Source organism: Globicephala melas, chromosome 4 (genome assembly GCF_963455315.2).
Source record: "Globicephala melas chromosome 4, mGloMel1.2, whole genome shotgun sequence".
In the NCBI taxonomy this organism is placed as follows: domain Eukaryota; kingdom Metazoa; phylum Chordata; class Mammalia; order Artiodactyla; family Delphinidae; genus Globicephala; species Globicephala melas.
Genome location: NC_083317.1, coordinates 12,240,954 through 12,257,854, shown reverse-complemented (window position 1 = coordinate 12,257,854; position 16,901 = coordinate 12,240,954). Strand labels below are relative to the sequence as shown.

The following is a 16,901-nucleotide window of genomic DNA, read 5'->3' as shown; positions in this document are numbered from 1 at the left end:
CAATAACAAACAGCACACCTAGCACCCAGACCTTGCCTTCTAATACCATTCTCCACTAAAAGGAACTAGGACTCCTCGGACAGCTAATTCCAGGGGAAGGGCAGGGACAAGATGAGCCTATAACATGTTTTTGCACCAGAAAGTAAGGGAGTGTTCAAAGAATGATGGTGGCATGTTACAAAAATGCGGAAGCTGGCTTAAAGGGGCTTCTTTTACTGGTGAAATCTGGGACAATTTGAGCATCAAAATAAATTATAAGAGTAACAGATTACAACCCACTGAATAAACCCATAAACTGAAAGTTTGAAGAGCAATGGGACCATACATAATCTCAAAGTACCTCACCTCCAAACACTTATTAATTATAAAGGAAAAAAGAGCCAGCCAGAGACACCTGGCAGACACCACCTTAACCCAAGTAATCCAAGTGAACACCAACAGTAATGGGACAAGTCAAGATTGTGTCAACTGACAGGATACAATGAAAAGAACGCAGCAGCACTTCTGTAATATTCCTGCCGAGACAACCTCAATCTGAGCACGAGGAACCATAAGACAAACCCAGAGTGAGGGACATTCTACAAAACAATGAAGATGGCCTTCATCTTCAAAAGTTTTATGGTCATAAAGGTCAAAGACTGAGAAACTTTTCCGCATTTAAGGAGACTAAAGAGACATGATAACTAAATAAAATGCACAAAATTCAACTGGACCTTTTTTGCTACGAAAGACATTGTTGGGACAATTGATGAACTTAAATGGAGTCTGAGGATTAGACAGCAGTAAGGTACCAATGTTAATTTTTTGATGATTATATTGTAGTTATGTAGGTGAATACCTTTCTAGGAAATATGTAATAAAGTATTTGGGGGTGACAGGGTAACTTGTTGGCAACTTAGTAGTCTTAAATAGTTCAGAAAAAAAAAGTTCTTTTGTACTGAACTTCAACTTTTCCATATATTTGAAATTATTTAAAAATTAAAAAAATTTTTCTTAATGTAGCCAGTAAAAATAACTTTGAAAATACATGTGCATATGCCTAAGTTATGAAGCTTTTTTCTCTAAATGGCATGAAGATAAACTCTTATAATACCATTTTATTCCCTCCCCATATGTATTTTTTTAATTGGGGGAAAAAGATTCCCTTCTTTTATGAAACTCCATGAAATCCAGAGAAATATATGATTAGGAGGGATCTAATTAAATTATTATCCCATTTCTCTGGTAACTTAATTCTAGAAAATAATTTGAGATTCCTCCACTGTAAAAAGATTACTTAAAATAAGAAAGCCATGGGGGAAAAAAAAAAAAAAGAAAGAAAGCCATGGGACTTCCCTGGTGGCACGGTGGTTAAGAATCCACCTGCCAATGCAGGGACACAGGTTCGAGTCCTGGTCTGGGATGATCCCACATGCCGTGGAGCAACTAAGCCCGTGCGCCACGACTGAGCCTGCACTCTAGAGCCCGCGAGCCACAACTACTGAAGCCCAGGCGCCTAGAGCCTGTGCTCCACAACAAAGACAAGCCACCACAATGAGAAGCCAAGGCACCGCAATGAAGAGAAGCCCCGCCCCCCCGGCTCACCGCAACTAGAGAAAGCCTGCGTGCAGTAACCAAGACCCAAGGCAGCCAAAAATAAATAATTTAAAAAAAGAAAGAAAGCCATAACACTTAAAATAATGTGTATAACCTTTAGATAAAACACAGCATTTGTAACGACTTTACTCAATCCATCCCCATCTTTCTTCTTCCCTTAATACTCTCCCCTTGCATCCCAGGCCTTAGCCAAAATGAGTGACGTGTGCCCCTCCTACAGGCTCCATGTTCTTTCCCCTCCCTCCCCTCTTTCGCTGTTCACCACGTTCTTTCCATCCCGAACACTTGTTAGCCATCTTTGTGTTTCCAAATATTACCCATCTTTCAATACCTAACAAAAAATGCCACTTTCTTCCTGAAGTTTCCTCTGATTACTCTGGCTGGAAGGAAATCTTTCTTCTCTTTACTTTATGCCACAGACACTCGTCTACTAGTAGCAATAGAAACTAAGTCTTATTTCTTTATATCTCAACACGATGCCCACCTAACACAGTGACTCTAAACACTGCAGCTATTGATTAAGTATTCATCTAACAGACAAAAATAAATTGAGAGATTTTGGCACAAAAGGGAATGTTTCCTAAGTTTTAAAATAATACATAAGGGGAATTCCCTGGCAATCCAGTGGTTAGGACTCTGTGCTTTCACTGCAGGGGGCCTGGGTTCAATCCCTGGTTCAGGAACTAAGATCTCACAAGCCGCGCAGCACAGCCAAAAATAGTAGTAATAATAATTTTTTTTTTAAATAAAAAAAATTTGGGCTTCCCTGGTGGCGCAGTGGTTGGGAGTCCGCCTGCCGATGCAGGGGACGCGGGTGCATGCCCCGGTCCGGGAGGATCCCACGTGCCGCGGAGTGGCTGGGCCCGTGAGCCATGGCCGCTGGGCCTGCGTGTCCGGAGCCTGTGCTCCGCAACGGGAGAGGCCACAACAGTGAGAGGCCCGCGTACCGAAAAATAAATAAATAAAAAATTTTTTAAAAAATTAAAAATTTAAAAAAACCTTAAAAATAAATAAATAAATAATGCATAAAAAGATAAACATTTTATCTTACTATTGACAGCATTTGAATGCCTTCATTATTGAAGTTTAACAGCTCCTCACAGTGACGTCATGTCTGTCCTGGGGTGTGAAGGTGAGGATGGGAAAATGGGCACTGTTAAATGACTGCTAACGAGGGTGTAAGCTGTGGAGTGTATAAAATGGCAGGGGGTGTGGAGAGCTCAGAGGAAACAACGAGCAGAAATGAAAGTTCAGGAAACGTGGTGATACGGAAGTTCAGGCTACTCACTCTCTTGTTAGTGCTGTCTTTCAATGTTATCTACTACGCTTTCCATGAGGGCAACAGACTGCTTTTTGAAAGAGAAGTGGGTTTTTTTCCTCCTTTTCATGTTGTTATTAAACAAACGAAACGCTAGGAAAAACAAACCTTTCTTTTTACAAGTGACTGATTTCTAACCACGGGTAGGTAGGAATAGCCAAGAAGCCCATTGTTTTAGGAGTCATTCTGAGCCGATCAAGATCTTGTGCAGTTCAGCTGAGGTAAGGAGGGCCACATGTCTTCAGCTCATTTGTTAAGCCCGGAAGGTAAGACAGAGCCTGGCTTCTGAAGTTACTGCTGTGACACCTCAGGCAACAACAGTAACTAACCTCCTCCTTATTTTCCTTATTTTAACTGGAAAAACTTTTCTTCTCATGTCACATTCAACACTATCTTTCATTTGTGCTTTAAATCTTAGTCATCAATCTAGTGCAAATGTGCATTTCCTGAGAACACAGAGCTATCTTAAGCATAAATTTATAATTATAGCTATATTTTTAACATATTCTCACATCATTAGAACTGATCATCTGAAGGGCCTCTGAATCTACTCCTAGTGAATATATGAATATGAATCAGGTCACAGAAAAGAATTTAAAGCAAAATAAAATATGTGCCATAAACATTTATTCTCAAAAAATATTTATGGATGAAATTAAATGATGTCCAGGGTTTACTTCAAAATAAACAGTGGTGGCGGGGGTGGGGGGGCAATAGCAGATAAGGGATATAGATAAACACAAGCGTCTGTGATTGGACTTCCCTGGTGGCGCAGTGGTTAAGAATCCGCCTGTCAATGCAGGGGACACGGGTTCGAGCCCTGGTCCAGGAAGATCCCACAGGCCGAGGAGCAACTAAGCCCGTGTGCCACAACTACTGAGTCTGCGCTCTAGAGCCTGCAAGCCACAACTACTGAGCCCGCACGCCACAACTACTGAAGCCTGCGCACCTAGAGCCCGTGCTCTTCAGCAAGAGAAGCCACCGCAATGAGAAGCCCACGCACCGCAACGAAGGGTAGCCCCTGCTCACCGCAACTAGAGAAAGCCTGTGCGCAGCAATGAAGACCCAACACAGACATAAATAAATAAATATATTTTTAAAAGTGTCTGTGATAATCGCTGAGGTTGGCTGGCAGATACATGGGAATCAATGACACTATTCTCTCTTTTTTGATGTCTGTTTGATATTTCCCCAGATAAAATTTATTCTGACAACATCCTTTGGTATCCTGGATAAATTCAGAGAGGAGAGAATACAAGATAACCTGGCCAGTCAGTGGAAGAGGACAGGCTACTGGGATTCTAAGTGATCCGAGAGGTATTTTCCTCCAAGTAGGCAAAAGTTCAATGGGCACTAGGACTTTTATAAACTTGAAAGGGAGCAATAAGTTCTACAGCCTTGAGAATGGCCCCATGGCCTGCTCTTCCCAAGTCTATCATATATTCATCAAATAACAGATATATAACAAATTGGGAAAGAAGCAGACTCGGCAATTATAGAATGGGGAGCCCAGGAAGGGTAAATATTGCTAATACTCTGTCACAAATGTTTTCCTTACATTCATCCTAAATAAATTAGCTTTCATATCCTCCTATCAAACTTGTAGCTGGAAAATCATAAGCTTACCTTTACCTGTCATCACAGAAGTAGTTAAGAAGTCTTTAAAACTACATAAAGCCACAAGCTAGTGATATCCCACAACTTAATACAGACAACTTATTCATTATTTTAGCTCTGTGCCTGTTTCAGAGTTGTTTAACTGAACAAATTGATGACTGAAGGCAGGCCTAATCTACATCTCCTATTTAAACTACAGGAAAGTAATGAAAATAGAAGGTATGGAGATTATCTGTTTATAGACTACAGAAAACACTCAGAGTATAAATATATCAATTGTTCTCTATCAAAATTTAACATACCTATTGTTCTCTATCACATTACTCAACATCTTTTTTTGCTGGACTGGCTTATTTTATAGCACTCTGTCATATGACACAGCTGGCATTACTCAGCATTGTTGGTGTTACACCCGCCCTTCTCAAATGAGAAGTTAAGGCAATTAAGAAACATAAGATCAGGCTACAGAAATTCAGATGAAAACATAATCATATACCTATGTCTTGATTTTCATGAGTTGTGTCTCTAAAATACAGGCTTATTAAACATAGGATAATTGCAACACGATGGTCACATCTGCCTTGCTAACTCTACCATCTGAATGGAAAGAAATAAAATTAACTTATTATCTAAGACATTCAGATAAATAAAAAGTCATTTCTCTAAAAACCTAAATGGTATTTTGAAGATTAAATTTAAATGTAGATTTCTCTAACTTCTGATGAATTAACAATATTTCAAACTAAATAATTACGCTACCCACTGAAGGTCCTGCCATCCAAGGTCAACATTCTGCTGTGGCTCAAACCTTCCAGGTGGGAACAGACTGTCTTTCCTTAGCTGATGATACAGAAGACCAAGCTGAAGAAAGCCAGTAAGAATATGAAAACAAGTTAGCTGAAGAAAGCCAGTAAGAATATGATTACAAGTTAGCACAACCTTCCTAGAAACACAATTTGCCTGTGGTTGCATGCACCGCAGTTTGTGGCTGACTTATTTGCATGCAGGTACCGCTCTGGTGTAGAAGCAGAGAGCCTCTAGTCAGAGGATCCTTGAGATCGTGCAGTCCAAGCTACTCATTTTCAGAAGAAAAAGACTAGAGGTTAGGTGATTCGTCCAAGATCATATAACCAGCTGGTGGTAAAGACTCCTTCCATTTCATCACACATAAAGAGAAAATTATTTTAAAGGAAAAAGGTTTTCTTTGTATCAGTAAATAACTAAAATTCCAGCTGAAAGATACTCAGCTATCCAAATTAGTGTTCTATATAAACTGCACATCCCAATCTTGGCAACATTTCAAAATAAAAATAACCTTTCACTCATTTGTGCAACAAGTATTTACTGAATGCCTACCATATACCAGGATCCTGGCAAAGTTCTAGGAATAAAAAAAAGTCGGTGCCCCAATACCTTCCACTGGGAAGACAGGCATTATATAATCATACACCTGCAAAATTATGAATTATACTAAGTACAGTGATGGAGTTCCAACAGACTGCAACAGGAGGACCTAATCTAAAATTGTTTGTGGGGGACTGTGGTGGTTAGAATAGGCCTGCCTGCCTGCAGAAGTGACCTGTAAGTTGAAACCTGAAGAATAAACAGGAAGTTAGCCAAATTAAGAGTGCAGGTAAAAGTGTTCCAGACAACATCCACATGCCCTACGACCAGAAATTCCATTCCTAAGAAAATATCCAACAGAAATATGTATGTGTGTGCACCAAAAAACATGTAAAAGGATGTTCATACTAGTGTCATTTATAATAGGAAAAACTGTAAAGAAAGCAAATGTCAACAGAATAGTGGAATATTCATACAGTGGAATATTACATAGCAATGAAAATGAATAAACTACTGCTATACGCTACAACATGCATGATCTCCCATATTTAACACTGAATGAAAGAAGCTGGGCACAACAGGATACATATTGAATGATTCCATTTATGTTAAGTTGAAAACCAGATAAAACTAATCTATGAGGTAAGAAGTCAGGACAGTGATTATCTTTGCAGATCATGATGGAGATAATTGGAAAGGAACATGAGAGAATCTTCTGGAGAGCCAGCAATAATGTTCTATTCTCGACCTGGTAGTGGTAACATGAATATGTTCACTCTGTGATAAGTCAAGTCGAACATTTATCGTTTATATACTTTTCCACGTGTGCAAACAAGTTTATCTTTAAAAATAAAATCCTGAGCAGAAGGAACAGCTTTTGTGAAGACCCTGAGACCAGAGAGAATTTGATACATTCAGAACTAAAAAAAAAGGGCCAATGTGGCTGGAACACAGAAACCAACAGACAGTACAGTGTAAGACTGAAGAGGGAGATGGACTCGATTTTACTGCAGGTCATTTTAAAGAGTTTGGATTTTAAGTTCAGTGACGAACCCCTGAAGGGTATTAAGCAGGGGAATAATAAGATCTAAACTGTGTATTTAAGAACACTGAAGAGTGGGTAGGGGGAGTGGAAGCAGCGAGACCATTTAAGGAGGCTATTATAATGGTCCATGAAAGAGACTGCAGTGGCTTGACTGGTGTAGAACCAGCTGAAATGGTGAACTGCGTGGATTCTCAATGAAATTAGGAGGTTGAGTTGACTGTACTTGGTAATGGAGTGAATGTGTGAAATGAGAGAGAAGGAGGTGTAGAGGGTGATTCTTAAGTTCTGGTTTAAGCAGCTAGGTGGATGGAAAGCAATCCCCTGAGATAAGGAAGACTGAAGGCGAGCAGATTTGAAGGAATGCAGTGGTCAAGGTGACCATCGACCCAGTACCTGTGCCCACCCTCCCTTACTCTGTAGCCATGGTACAGGTGGGGTTTTATGGGAACTCAAACAATCATAGAAATTTCTACCTTCTTTTGCCAATCATCTGCCCAACCCAAGTAGCACCTGATATCCCTGTAGCCACAGTAGTTGGTTCAGGAATGGACATAAAACTCAAACAAGGGGGAGGGCATTTTCATTTTGTAGGTTCTAATCCATTTTCTCAGTTTGAAAAAAAATTGGATCTCAGCTGTGCCATCCAAAATAAATAATTATTCTACCCAGCTCTGTATCAGTCCCACACAGCTTTGCAACATCTACAAATCTGATAACGACCTTTCTATCCCATTCTCCAAGAAAATAATCAAATTGTGAAACAAGATAGGCCAAAGTCACATCCCCAACGTTGACCAAGACAGACCACTAACGAGCACTAATGTACAACCAGCTAGGAATTTACTTAATAATAAGATTCAGGACTTCCCTGATGGTCCAGTGGTTAAGACTCCGTGCTCCCAATGCAGGGGTCCTGGGTTCAATCCCTGGTCAGGGAACTAGATCCCACATGCATGCCACAACTGAAAGAGCCGCATGCCGCAAAGAAGAGCCCGTGTGCCGCAACTAAGGCCCAGCACAGCCAAATAAATGAATAAAATATATTTTTTTAATTTAAAATATAAAATAAATAACAAATAATAAGATTCATCCTGCCTATACTTCGAACATGGTCCACAGGATATTAAAAGGCTGTTTATCTACCTTTCAGTAAGGTATTCAACAGACAACAGCAATCCTGCGGTCGACTAGTGAACAAAATGAAACATAACCCATAATAAATATTTATTGCGAAGACCTAGTTTATATAAGCAAAGAAACTTTATAAAGTTATGTAAGAAGACTATAATAAAAGGGAAGAAGAGAGTATTTTAATAACATTCAATATGTTTTAGTTAATAATTTAATAAGAAGTATTTTGTTTTTTATTTTTTCTTTTAACTAAGTTATCTTAAAATCATCCAGGAGTATAAAGAGCACATAAATTCTTTCAGCCTGAACTGAGGGAGTAATTAAATAGGTGTCCAGTTGACCACGAAGAGTTAATGCATATCACCAAATGCCAAATGTTCTCACAGTAATTTGATTAGTTCATTAGCTATGAAATGCACTCCAATGTGAATGCATTGCTTATATTGTGTAACATTACAGAGGAATAATGATGGCTTTCACTTGCAAAATCTATTTTAGTGGAAAAAGATAAACACAAATTCTTATTAACAACCATTAAAAAACTCAAGCAAATTTAAACTGTCACCAGTAAAAACATGATATGCAATTTTTAAATATATACCTCCTTTTGGCACTCTGCTTACAAGACTAACCCCAATTGCACTAATCTATTCCACTCTTTCTACCTCTTTCAAGCTTAGAGTTAAAACATAACTAAGTAACAAAATGTCACTGATTCAGACTTTACAACCTCAAAATTTCTGAATGTACTGGCGCTAGATGCAAAGAAAAGCAATACTATTTAAATTGCTACTCATATAACTGGCTCATTTTTTTTAGCTTCGGAACATCTGAAAGTCTTTACATCATCTTTGTTTGTGACTGGGTACAGAATTCTAGGTGGACAGTTTCAGGGCTGTTTTTTTTGTTTGTTTGTTTGTTTTTCCATTTCAGTACATTAAAGATCTAGCTCTATGTAAAATAAAAATAAAAAAATAAAGATCTAGCTCTTTCTCATCTGGCTTGGACTGTTTCTGAAGAAGTCCATCATGATTTGTATCTTCCTTCTTCTACATGTATATCTTTTTTTTTTTTCTTTCCTGGGCTGTTTTTAGGATTTTTCTCTGCGTCACCGTTTTAAGCAATTTGATCACATATTTGGGTGTAGTTCTTTCTCTTCATGGTTCTTCTGCTTGGGGTTCATTTAGCTTCTTGGATCCATGGATTTATAGTTTTCATCAATTCTGGAAACTTGTCAGCCATTATTTCTTCAAATATTTTCCTGCTCCACCCCCTTCCTTCTAGGATTCCAACTGCACATACATATGGGGCCACTTGAAGTTGTCCCACAGCCCTCTGATGCTCTGTTTATCTATTTTAGTCTGCTTTTCTGTGCTTCATTTTGGGTTGTTTCTATTATTTTGTCTTCAAATTTGCCACTCATTTATCCTGCAGAGTCTAATCTATTAATCCCCATCAGTGTATTTTTTTCATTTCAGACATTGTTTTTTTTCAATTCTGGAAGTTTGATTTGGGCCTTTACATTTTTCATGTCTCTTCTTAACATGCTCATTCTTTCCTGTGTTCCTGAACATATGGACTATATTTATAATAGCTGTTTTAATGTTCTTATTAATTTGAGCATCTGTTTTACAGATTGACTTTTCTCCTCATTACAGGGTATATCTTCCTGCTTCTTTTCATGCATGGTAATTTTTAATTGAATGCCAGACATTGTGAAATTGACAGGGTTGAATGCTGGATACATGTATATACATTTTGTATTCCTATAAACAGTCTTAATCTTTATTCTGGGATACAGTTATTTGGAAATTATCTGGAAACAGTTTGACCCCTTTGGGTCTTGCATTGAAGCTCTGTCAGGCAGGACCAGAGCAGCATGTGGTCTAGAGCTACTTGGCTCCACTACTGAAGTAATATACCCTTCTCTGAGTGCTCAACCCAATCCCCCAAGAATTACCAGTTTTCTCCATTCTGGCTGTTTGGAGCATGAACTATTCCCAGCCCTGAGCTCCAGGAATTTTTCTGCCTGCTCCTCTTCGGTGGTTCTTTCCTGCCTTGATAGCTTCCTCATACACTGGCACCAATCAGAACTCAGCTGATGTCTCAAGTGTAATCCGCTACACATCTCAGGAGCTCTGTGCAGTTATTCCTTTCCTGGTACTTAGTCCTGAGAATTCTAGATGCTCGCGTTTCGCCGAAGCCCCTACTCTATCTCCTCAACTCAGGGAGACTGCCAGGCTTTGTCTGGGTTCACCCTGCTGCTGCTGTAGCCTGGAAGCTCTCAAGGCAGCGACTGCAAGGCTCCCCTCATTTGTTTCCCTTCTCTTAGGGATCAGTGTCTTGTGCTGCCTATTGTTCAAGAGCTGAAAATGGTTTCACATTTTTTTGTTCTTTTGTTGTTGTTGTTATTTAAGGTGGGAGGGCAAATACAGATCCTGTTACACCATCATGCTCAGAAGCAAGTATCCTGCTACATTCCTGGCCTAGTTATATTTTAAGGACATTTTAGAACATCTGAGAGACCTGAAATCATATAATAAGAAGTCACATAACAAGGCTTTACTGTTCAGTGAGAGAGAAATTTTTTGCCTTCATTTTTATTTCCTCATAGCACACTTAAGTGGTAAAGAAATGAAGGCACTTAGGAACGACTACTGGCCCTATGTTAGCAGGCTAATCCTGCTGCCCAGGATAGAGAAGTAAGGTTGATTTTTTTTAAGTGTTGATATTTAAGTTGCTATTTATTTTCTTTTCTATTAAATATGAACATTCCAAAAATTATTTACAAAAAGAAAATGAATTTTTGCAACCCTAACATAAAGTGATATATAACAAGTCCAAATTTCATTTTTCTGCACAGAAAAAGTCAACTATAAAAAAGGCACTTCTGGGCTTCCCTGGTGGCGCAGTGGTTGAGAGTCCGCCTGCCGATGCAGGGGACATGGGTTCGTGCCCCGGTCCGGGAAGATTCCATGTGCCGTGGAGCGGCTGGGCCCGTGAGCCATGGCTGCTGAGCCTGCGCGTCCGGAGCCTGTGCTCCGCAACAGGAGAGGCCACAACAGTGAGAGGCCCACGTACCGCAAAAAAAAAAGAAAAAAAAAAAAAATTCTTAAAAAAATAAAAGGCACTTCCTTCCTCAACTTGAAATTTTTTCTTAAAAAGACATAAGATACTGCAATTTATGTAAAGGGCAATTGTGCTGACTAGTAGCATTTGGCAATTAAAAAAAAAAAACAAAAAACTATGCACACTGCTTGTCATCACCACCTACTACATTCATCCAAAATTCTAAAACCTGACATTTAACTTGGCCTGGCAAAGTTAAAACATAAAGTTTCTAATTACCTAACGCTAAATCAAACCATGTTTCCCTCTTAGATATTAACAGTTTGTAGGTAAAAACACAGCAAGTTTAACACTTCCCTCATTAGAAAATGCTTACCATTTCACTCTAAAGTCTACTGGCATTCTTTTCTTTTTGCTCTTCATTCCTCAACCCCCCTCAAATAATAACCACCACCCTAACAAAAGTATAAATAATAATTAGAGCGAAAAAGCAAATGGTAAGACTATGTCATTAGAGAAGTTATTTAATCTCTCCAAGCCTCAGTTTCCACATCTGCGAAGTGTGGATAAAAGTACAACCCACAGGATTAAATGAAATAAAGCACGTCTAATGCCAGTCTAAACTGTATGCTGAGATGCTCTGGGACACTTCAGCAAACTCTCAGGAGAGACGAGGGATATTTTAAATGGAAAGAAACACGGAGATATTCAACACATGCTGGACACTGCCCAAACTATTAGCTTGGGGTAGTTCAGAGTTTTAACATTTGATAGCAGTATGTTCCTTTATGACATCAGACATCAGATCTTAGCGAAGCTGGGTTTTCAGTGGTTGCTGCGATTAAAAAAAAACAAGTACTGCTCCAAAATCAACGTGGAACAGGCAATGAGGGTGGTGCTTTTCAATCTGGTCCCAAGGTCTGAAAAGCTGTTCAGTGCTCAACAGGCATTCCCATACCGTAAATAAGGAACTGTGGCTATTTATGAAGGAAGTAAATTATTTTCAATTTCTTTGCAATATTTTTTCCAAACAGCTACTAAAGGTTGTTAGGACATAAATATTTATTGTTTGGACCTAACTATTTAATGAACAGAACGGTGGCTTACGGGTGCTGTTAAAAACTTAATAAGACCCCAAGGATGCCATAAAACGAGAAAGCTTAGGCCCCTCTGGCTTAATGCTGTGACTAGCAGAGTAACTTCCAGTGAATAGCAAGTATGACTCCTTTACCGTGTGCAGTTTCATAGAAAAGGCAAGACACTTCACATTCTGTGACAAAGAGCTCAAGAATTTTATCCCTCTGTTTTACAGCTCAGGTTTCCATGATAAAAGAAAACAAATTAGGTAGACAAAGACACTTAGACGGACAATGTGGGGTAAAACCAGGTCCAGAGTTAAAGCCTGAAGATAATCTTACCACTAGACAGATAAACGCAATTAATCCTTTCTACCGTACCAGTATGTGACACCCAAAAGAACGAAAGCTCTCATTTTAAGAGTTAGGAGTTTACATCAACACCGTACATCCCCGTCTTTTAAACAGGTGATCCATAACTTCACAATATTTAATTTACACACTACGGTAACTCTATGCAACTTCTGAAGACAGGTTAAGGGGTACAAGAAACTGTTTAGAGCAAGTAAGTCATTTGGTCCAACATTATTTTAATGTAATGGTTATTTGCTCCCTCCCTTTTATGTGACGACATACTATGACATACAACACATGCACAATCATTCACTTATGAACAAATGAGTAAGACGCCACTCAGACTAACATTTGTATACCCAGAGGGTCAACCAACCACACACAACTAGTAAGGCTATGATACAGCCATGCAGCATAAATGGGCAACACTGCGGATCCTAAAAGTGAGCACCATATATACATTTGAATATTAAAAAACCATTGAAAATCAAACACATATGGGTTAGTTAAAAGGCGCCATTCCAAGGCTATACATAATCACAGGAAAAAGTATTTACATTACTTGGAAAACAGCTGCAACAAAGAGTTTATTGCCAATGCCCTTTATAAACTTCTCTCTTACGTTTAATACAGATGTTACGCTCACTATCTATGTGACCCGCACATCATCCTCCATTTCCGATGTGCTGACCTCCCCTTTACTCCATCTTCTATTTAGAATACAATTATAAAGCAAATTATTTACCTTTACTAAAGCATGAGATGGGTTGTAAAATAATGAGATAGCCTGTGAATTTAAATCATGTATCTGTCTGACTGGCTACTTGTCCGTCCCCTGTGATGGTCTTTTCATGTGTCTAACTGTACAAAGTGGAGGAAAACTGAACTCAACACAAAACTGACAGATGTCTTCCTTTATCTCTTAAAAAATTAGTTTTGGGCTTCCCTGGTGGCGCAGTGGTTGAGAATCCGCCTGCCAATGCAGGGGACACGGGTTTGAGCCCTGGTCTGGGAAGATCCCACATGCTGCGGAGCAACTAGGCCCGTGAGCCACAACTACTGAGCCTGCGCGTCTGGAGCCTGTGCTCCGCAACAAGAGAGGCCACGATAGTGAGAGGCCCGTGCACTGCGATGAAGAGTGGCCCCTGCTTGCCACAACTGGAGAAAGCCCTCGCGCAGAAACGAAGACCCAACGCAGCCAAAAATAAATAAATTTTTTAAAAAAATTAGTTTCCAAGAAGAAGGGTGTAGTGTTACAACTTGCTGACCATCACTCTTGTGCTTATGCTGGTTCAGACGCAGTATACCAGTCACAGAGAGTCCACTTGCTACACTGAGTCACTGCTCCACAGACATCAAATTTTTGGTTCAACTGAACATTTTTCTGGACTAGTAATTTTCAAAAATGAGTAACACTGAAAATGGGCATGTGACTAAAAATAATATTAACTATTATCTAAGAACGTTTCAGAAGGTTTTTTTAATTTTTATTTTGTTATTATTATTTTTTTCACTTTTGGCCGTGCCTTGAGGCATATGGGATCTTAGTTCCCCAACCAGGGATCAAACCCGTGCCCCATGCAGTGGAAGTGTGGAGTCTTAACCACTGGACTGCCAGGGAAGTCCAAAGGTTTCTTTAAATAGATAAATGCAATGAAAGAAATCAATAAAATTATTTTCCATCTCAAGAAAAGTAATTTTAAAACAAACTGTTAACAGTACTTATGGTAGTTATGAAGAACATTCATCACACACATTTTAATTGGCATTTCAGAAAAACCTTAATGATGTGGTTAATAGTTATTTCCAAGAGAATTTTTCAGTAACAAATCCAAACAATGTGTAACATATGTGTTTCACATCAGCAGTTCGGTCAAACAGCAATTCTTTAAAAGACAGAAAATAAATTTTATATGAAAAGGTACCACACTTTCAAACACAGAACACTGCACTACAAACATAGAATACTATAATCTACATTAGGTTAGTCTTCCCCCCATGCCATTTATTTAATAATCATTTATTCTGCAATATGAGTAAGACACTGAACTAAGCACTAGGGATACAAAGATTACTGAGACCCGGGCCTTTTCCTCAAGGAGTGAAGCATCCAGATGCAGAAACCTGAACACAGTTCCAGGTTCTGTGAAAAGCACTAGACTAAAAGCGCTATGGGAACATCAGCACTTGGTTCAGGCTGAGGGTTTCAAGGAAACTCATTACGGACCCCACAGTAGACAGTAACAGCACTGAAATTCTGGAAACATGGTTATTTTGGATAGCGTCTGCGAGCCAAAAAAGTTATGCCATAATCTATCATAGAAAGGCCTATATAAACCATGCTCAGAAATGGTCATCCCAATCTAATTATATCAGAATCTCTGGGGGGCTGGAGCCCAGGCATCAGTATTTGTAAAAACCTTCCCAGGGAATTATAATGTGCACACAGGGCTGAAAATCACTGATTCATTGATTGATTAAGTCATAGCATCATGACTGATTTAACATCTTTATCAACATTAAGACAGAATTCTAAGGCTTGATTAATTAGTGGATACTTGGGTCCTAAGAGGACCCATGAGCTGAGTTTATTTTCACTCGCACCCTATTTTTTAATATGTGCTAATAGGAAAAATGACATTTCATATTGGTTATCTCATGACACTTCTGGCCTAAGCCAAGAAAATTAAGTGACTGTCAGTCCTTAACGATATGTATTGCCTAAGCTGTCTAATTGTTTAAACGTTAAACCCAGGCAACTGAAGCCTGTAGAAGTCACAAACTTTGGGTACGTGAAACTGAGTCCTGCTAGGGTCACTCTCACCATGTACGTTCAAGAAAAACACCTGCATACAAGCATGTAGAGAACAACAAAAGCAGCATATAAAAAGCATTCATCTTGTGATACAGACTAAGTTCCACAAAATGAAGGGAAGGAAGAGACAAGAGTGAGCTGGAGGGGCAGATTCTCACTAAGGAAGAAGACTCAAGCTGGAACTGACAGGCTTCGACTGGAAAGGCAGAAAAAAGCATTCTAGCAGTCTTGGAGGAAGAGGGACAGCATGATGACGGTTGGAAAAAGCACGCTACTTTGGGAGAGCACTGAGGAAACACCAGTCTCCCTTAAAGGAGATCAACACTGAACCAACAGGGTGGCACCAAATGATGGCAGGCCTTGATTGACAGGCTGAGGAGTCTGAACTTAAGCTTATTGAAAAATAGGGTTACATTTGGGTTTAATATCAAAAATGATTTTAGGAGATTCTTCTGGTAGATTAATATGCAAGATGCATCGAAATTCAAAGGTCTGAGATTGGTGAAGATAAACAGAACATCTCAGTATTTTACAAGCACAGCCCCCTGAATACAACAGGCACTGACAAAATGTGAAGGTTTTAAAAATGAACATTCTACAGCACAATACACACCTTGGTATCATTCTGACCTGAATGTCAAATTAATTTTACACGTCAAATAAGTTATAAAAAGGTCTGTTAGCTCTTAAATATTAATGTTTTAAATATGAAAGTTTACAGTAGAAAAGCTACTGACATAGAAAAGCTAATTAGTAGAAAAGCTAATGACATACCCAAGAGATTATATATCCATTTATGCTAGCTTTACGGAGAGAGGCAACATTCACAGTTTTTTTCTCCTGAAAAGAATTACTTATATAGTCTAAATCTAATGAAAATAAAAAGAGTTAATAAATAGTTAAGACAATGTTTTTAAGATTCTTTTCCTTAAAATGAATGTTAATGCCAAAAGAATGGTTTGGGAAGTTGTTTTGTTTTGTTTTGTTTTTTTAAACCATTATTTGGCATAAAAGAGAGGACTGCTGGAGGTTTGGAAGTAGGATTATCCTTAAGCTTCCTGACCTTGGAGTAAAGTATAGCAATAACCCTAATAACTATAGGTAATACAAACTTTGTAGCTGAAAATTTGACTTCCCATTATTACCAGTAATCACAATTAGAGAAACATTTAGAATTTAGACAAATTAGGAAATCACCAAAACACACAAGCAGCTGAAAAGGGTTTCACATGCTGAAACAAACCTTTTTCCCCCACAGGTAGTTTTATCTAGATAGAATTCATCAGTATAAGAATAATATTTGTAGTATGAAGAAACATGCTTTGCAAAATTAATATTGTAGCAAGTAATATTTTAGTTGATTTAAGCATAAATAACAATGTATCAGTAAATGAATTAAGTCTGACTGAATATAACCCATATTACTAACACTTGTTTCTTAGAACACATATAGTCTCTTCCTGTTCACTCAAACCATGTTACCACATGTACCAAAAAATACATATTTCTTATACATTGTTCTCTGCTTAAGACTTT

At 38.7% G+C, this 16,901-nt stretch overlaps 1 protein-coding gene across 12 annotated transcripts in view; it reads right to left on the bottom strand.

Moving 5' to 3' along the window:
* SYNJ1 (synaptojanin 1) overlaps positions 1-16,901 on the bottom strand; it is an 89,120-nt gene that overhangs the window by 69,890 nt on the left and 2,329 nt on the right. Inside the window, exon 3 of one of the 12 annotated variants that reach the window (XM_070045418.1) lies at positions 5,295-5,392. The exons of the other annotated variants lie outside the window; for them this stretch is intronic. Coding sequence (XP_069901519.1) covers positions 5,295-5,322 — 28 coding nt within the window. The 5' untranslated portion in view covers positions 5,323-5,392. The remainder of the gene's footprint in view (positions 1-5,294; positions 5,393-16,901) is intronic. 12 annotated transcript variants of the gene reach the window in all.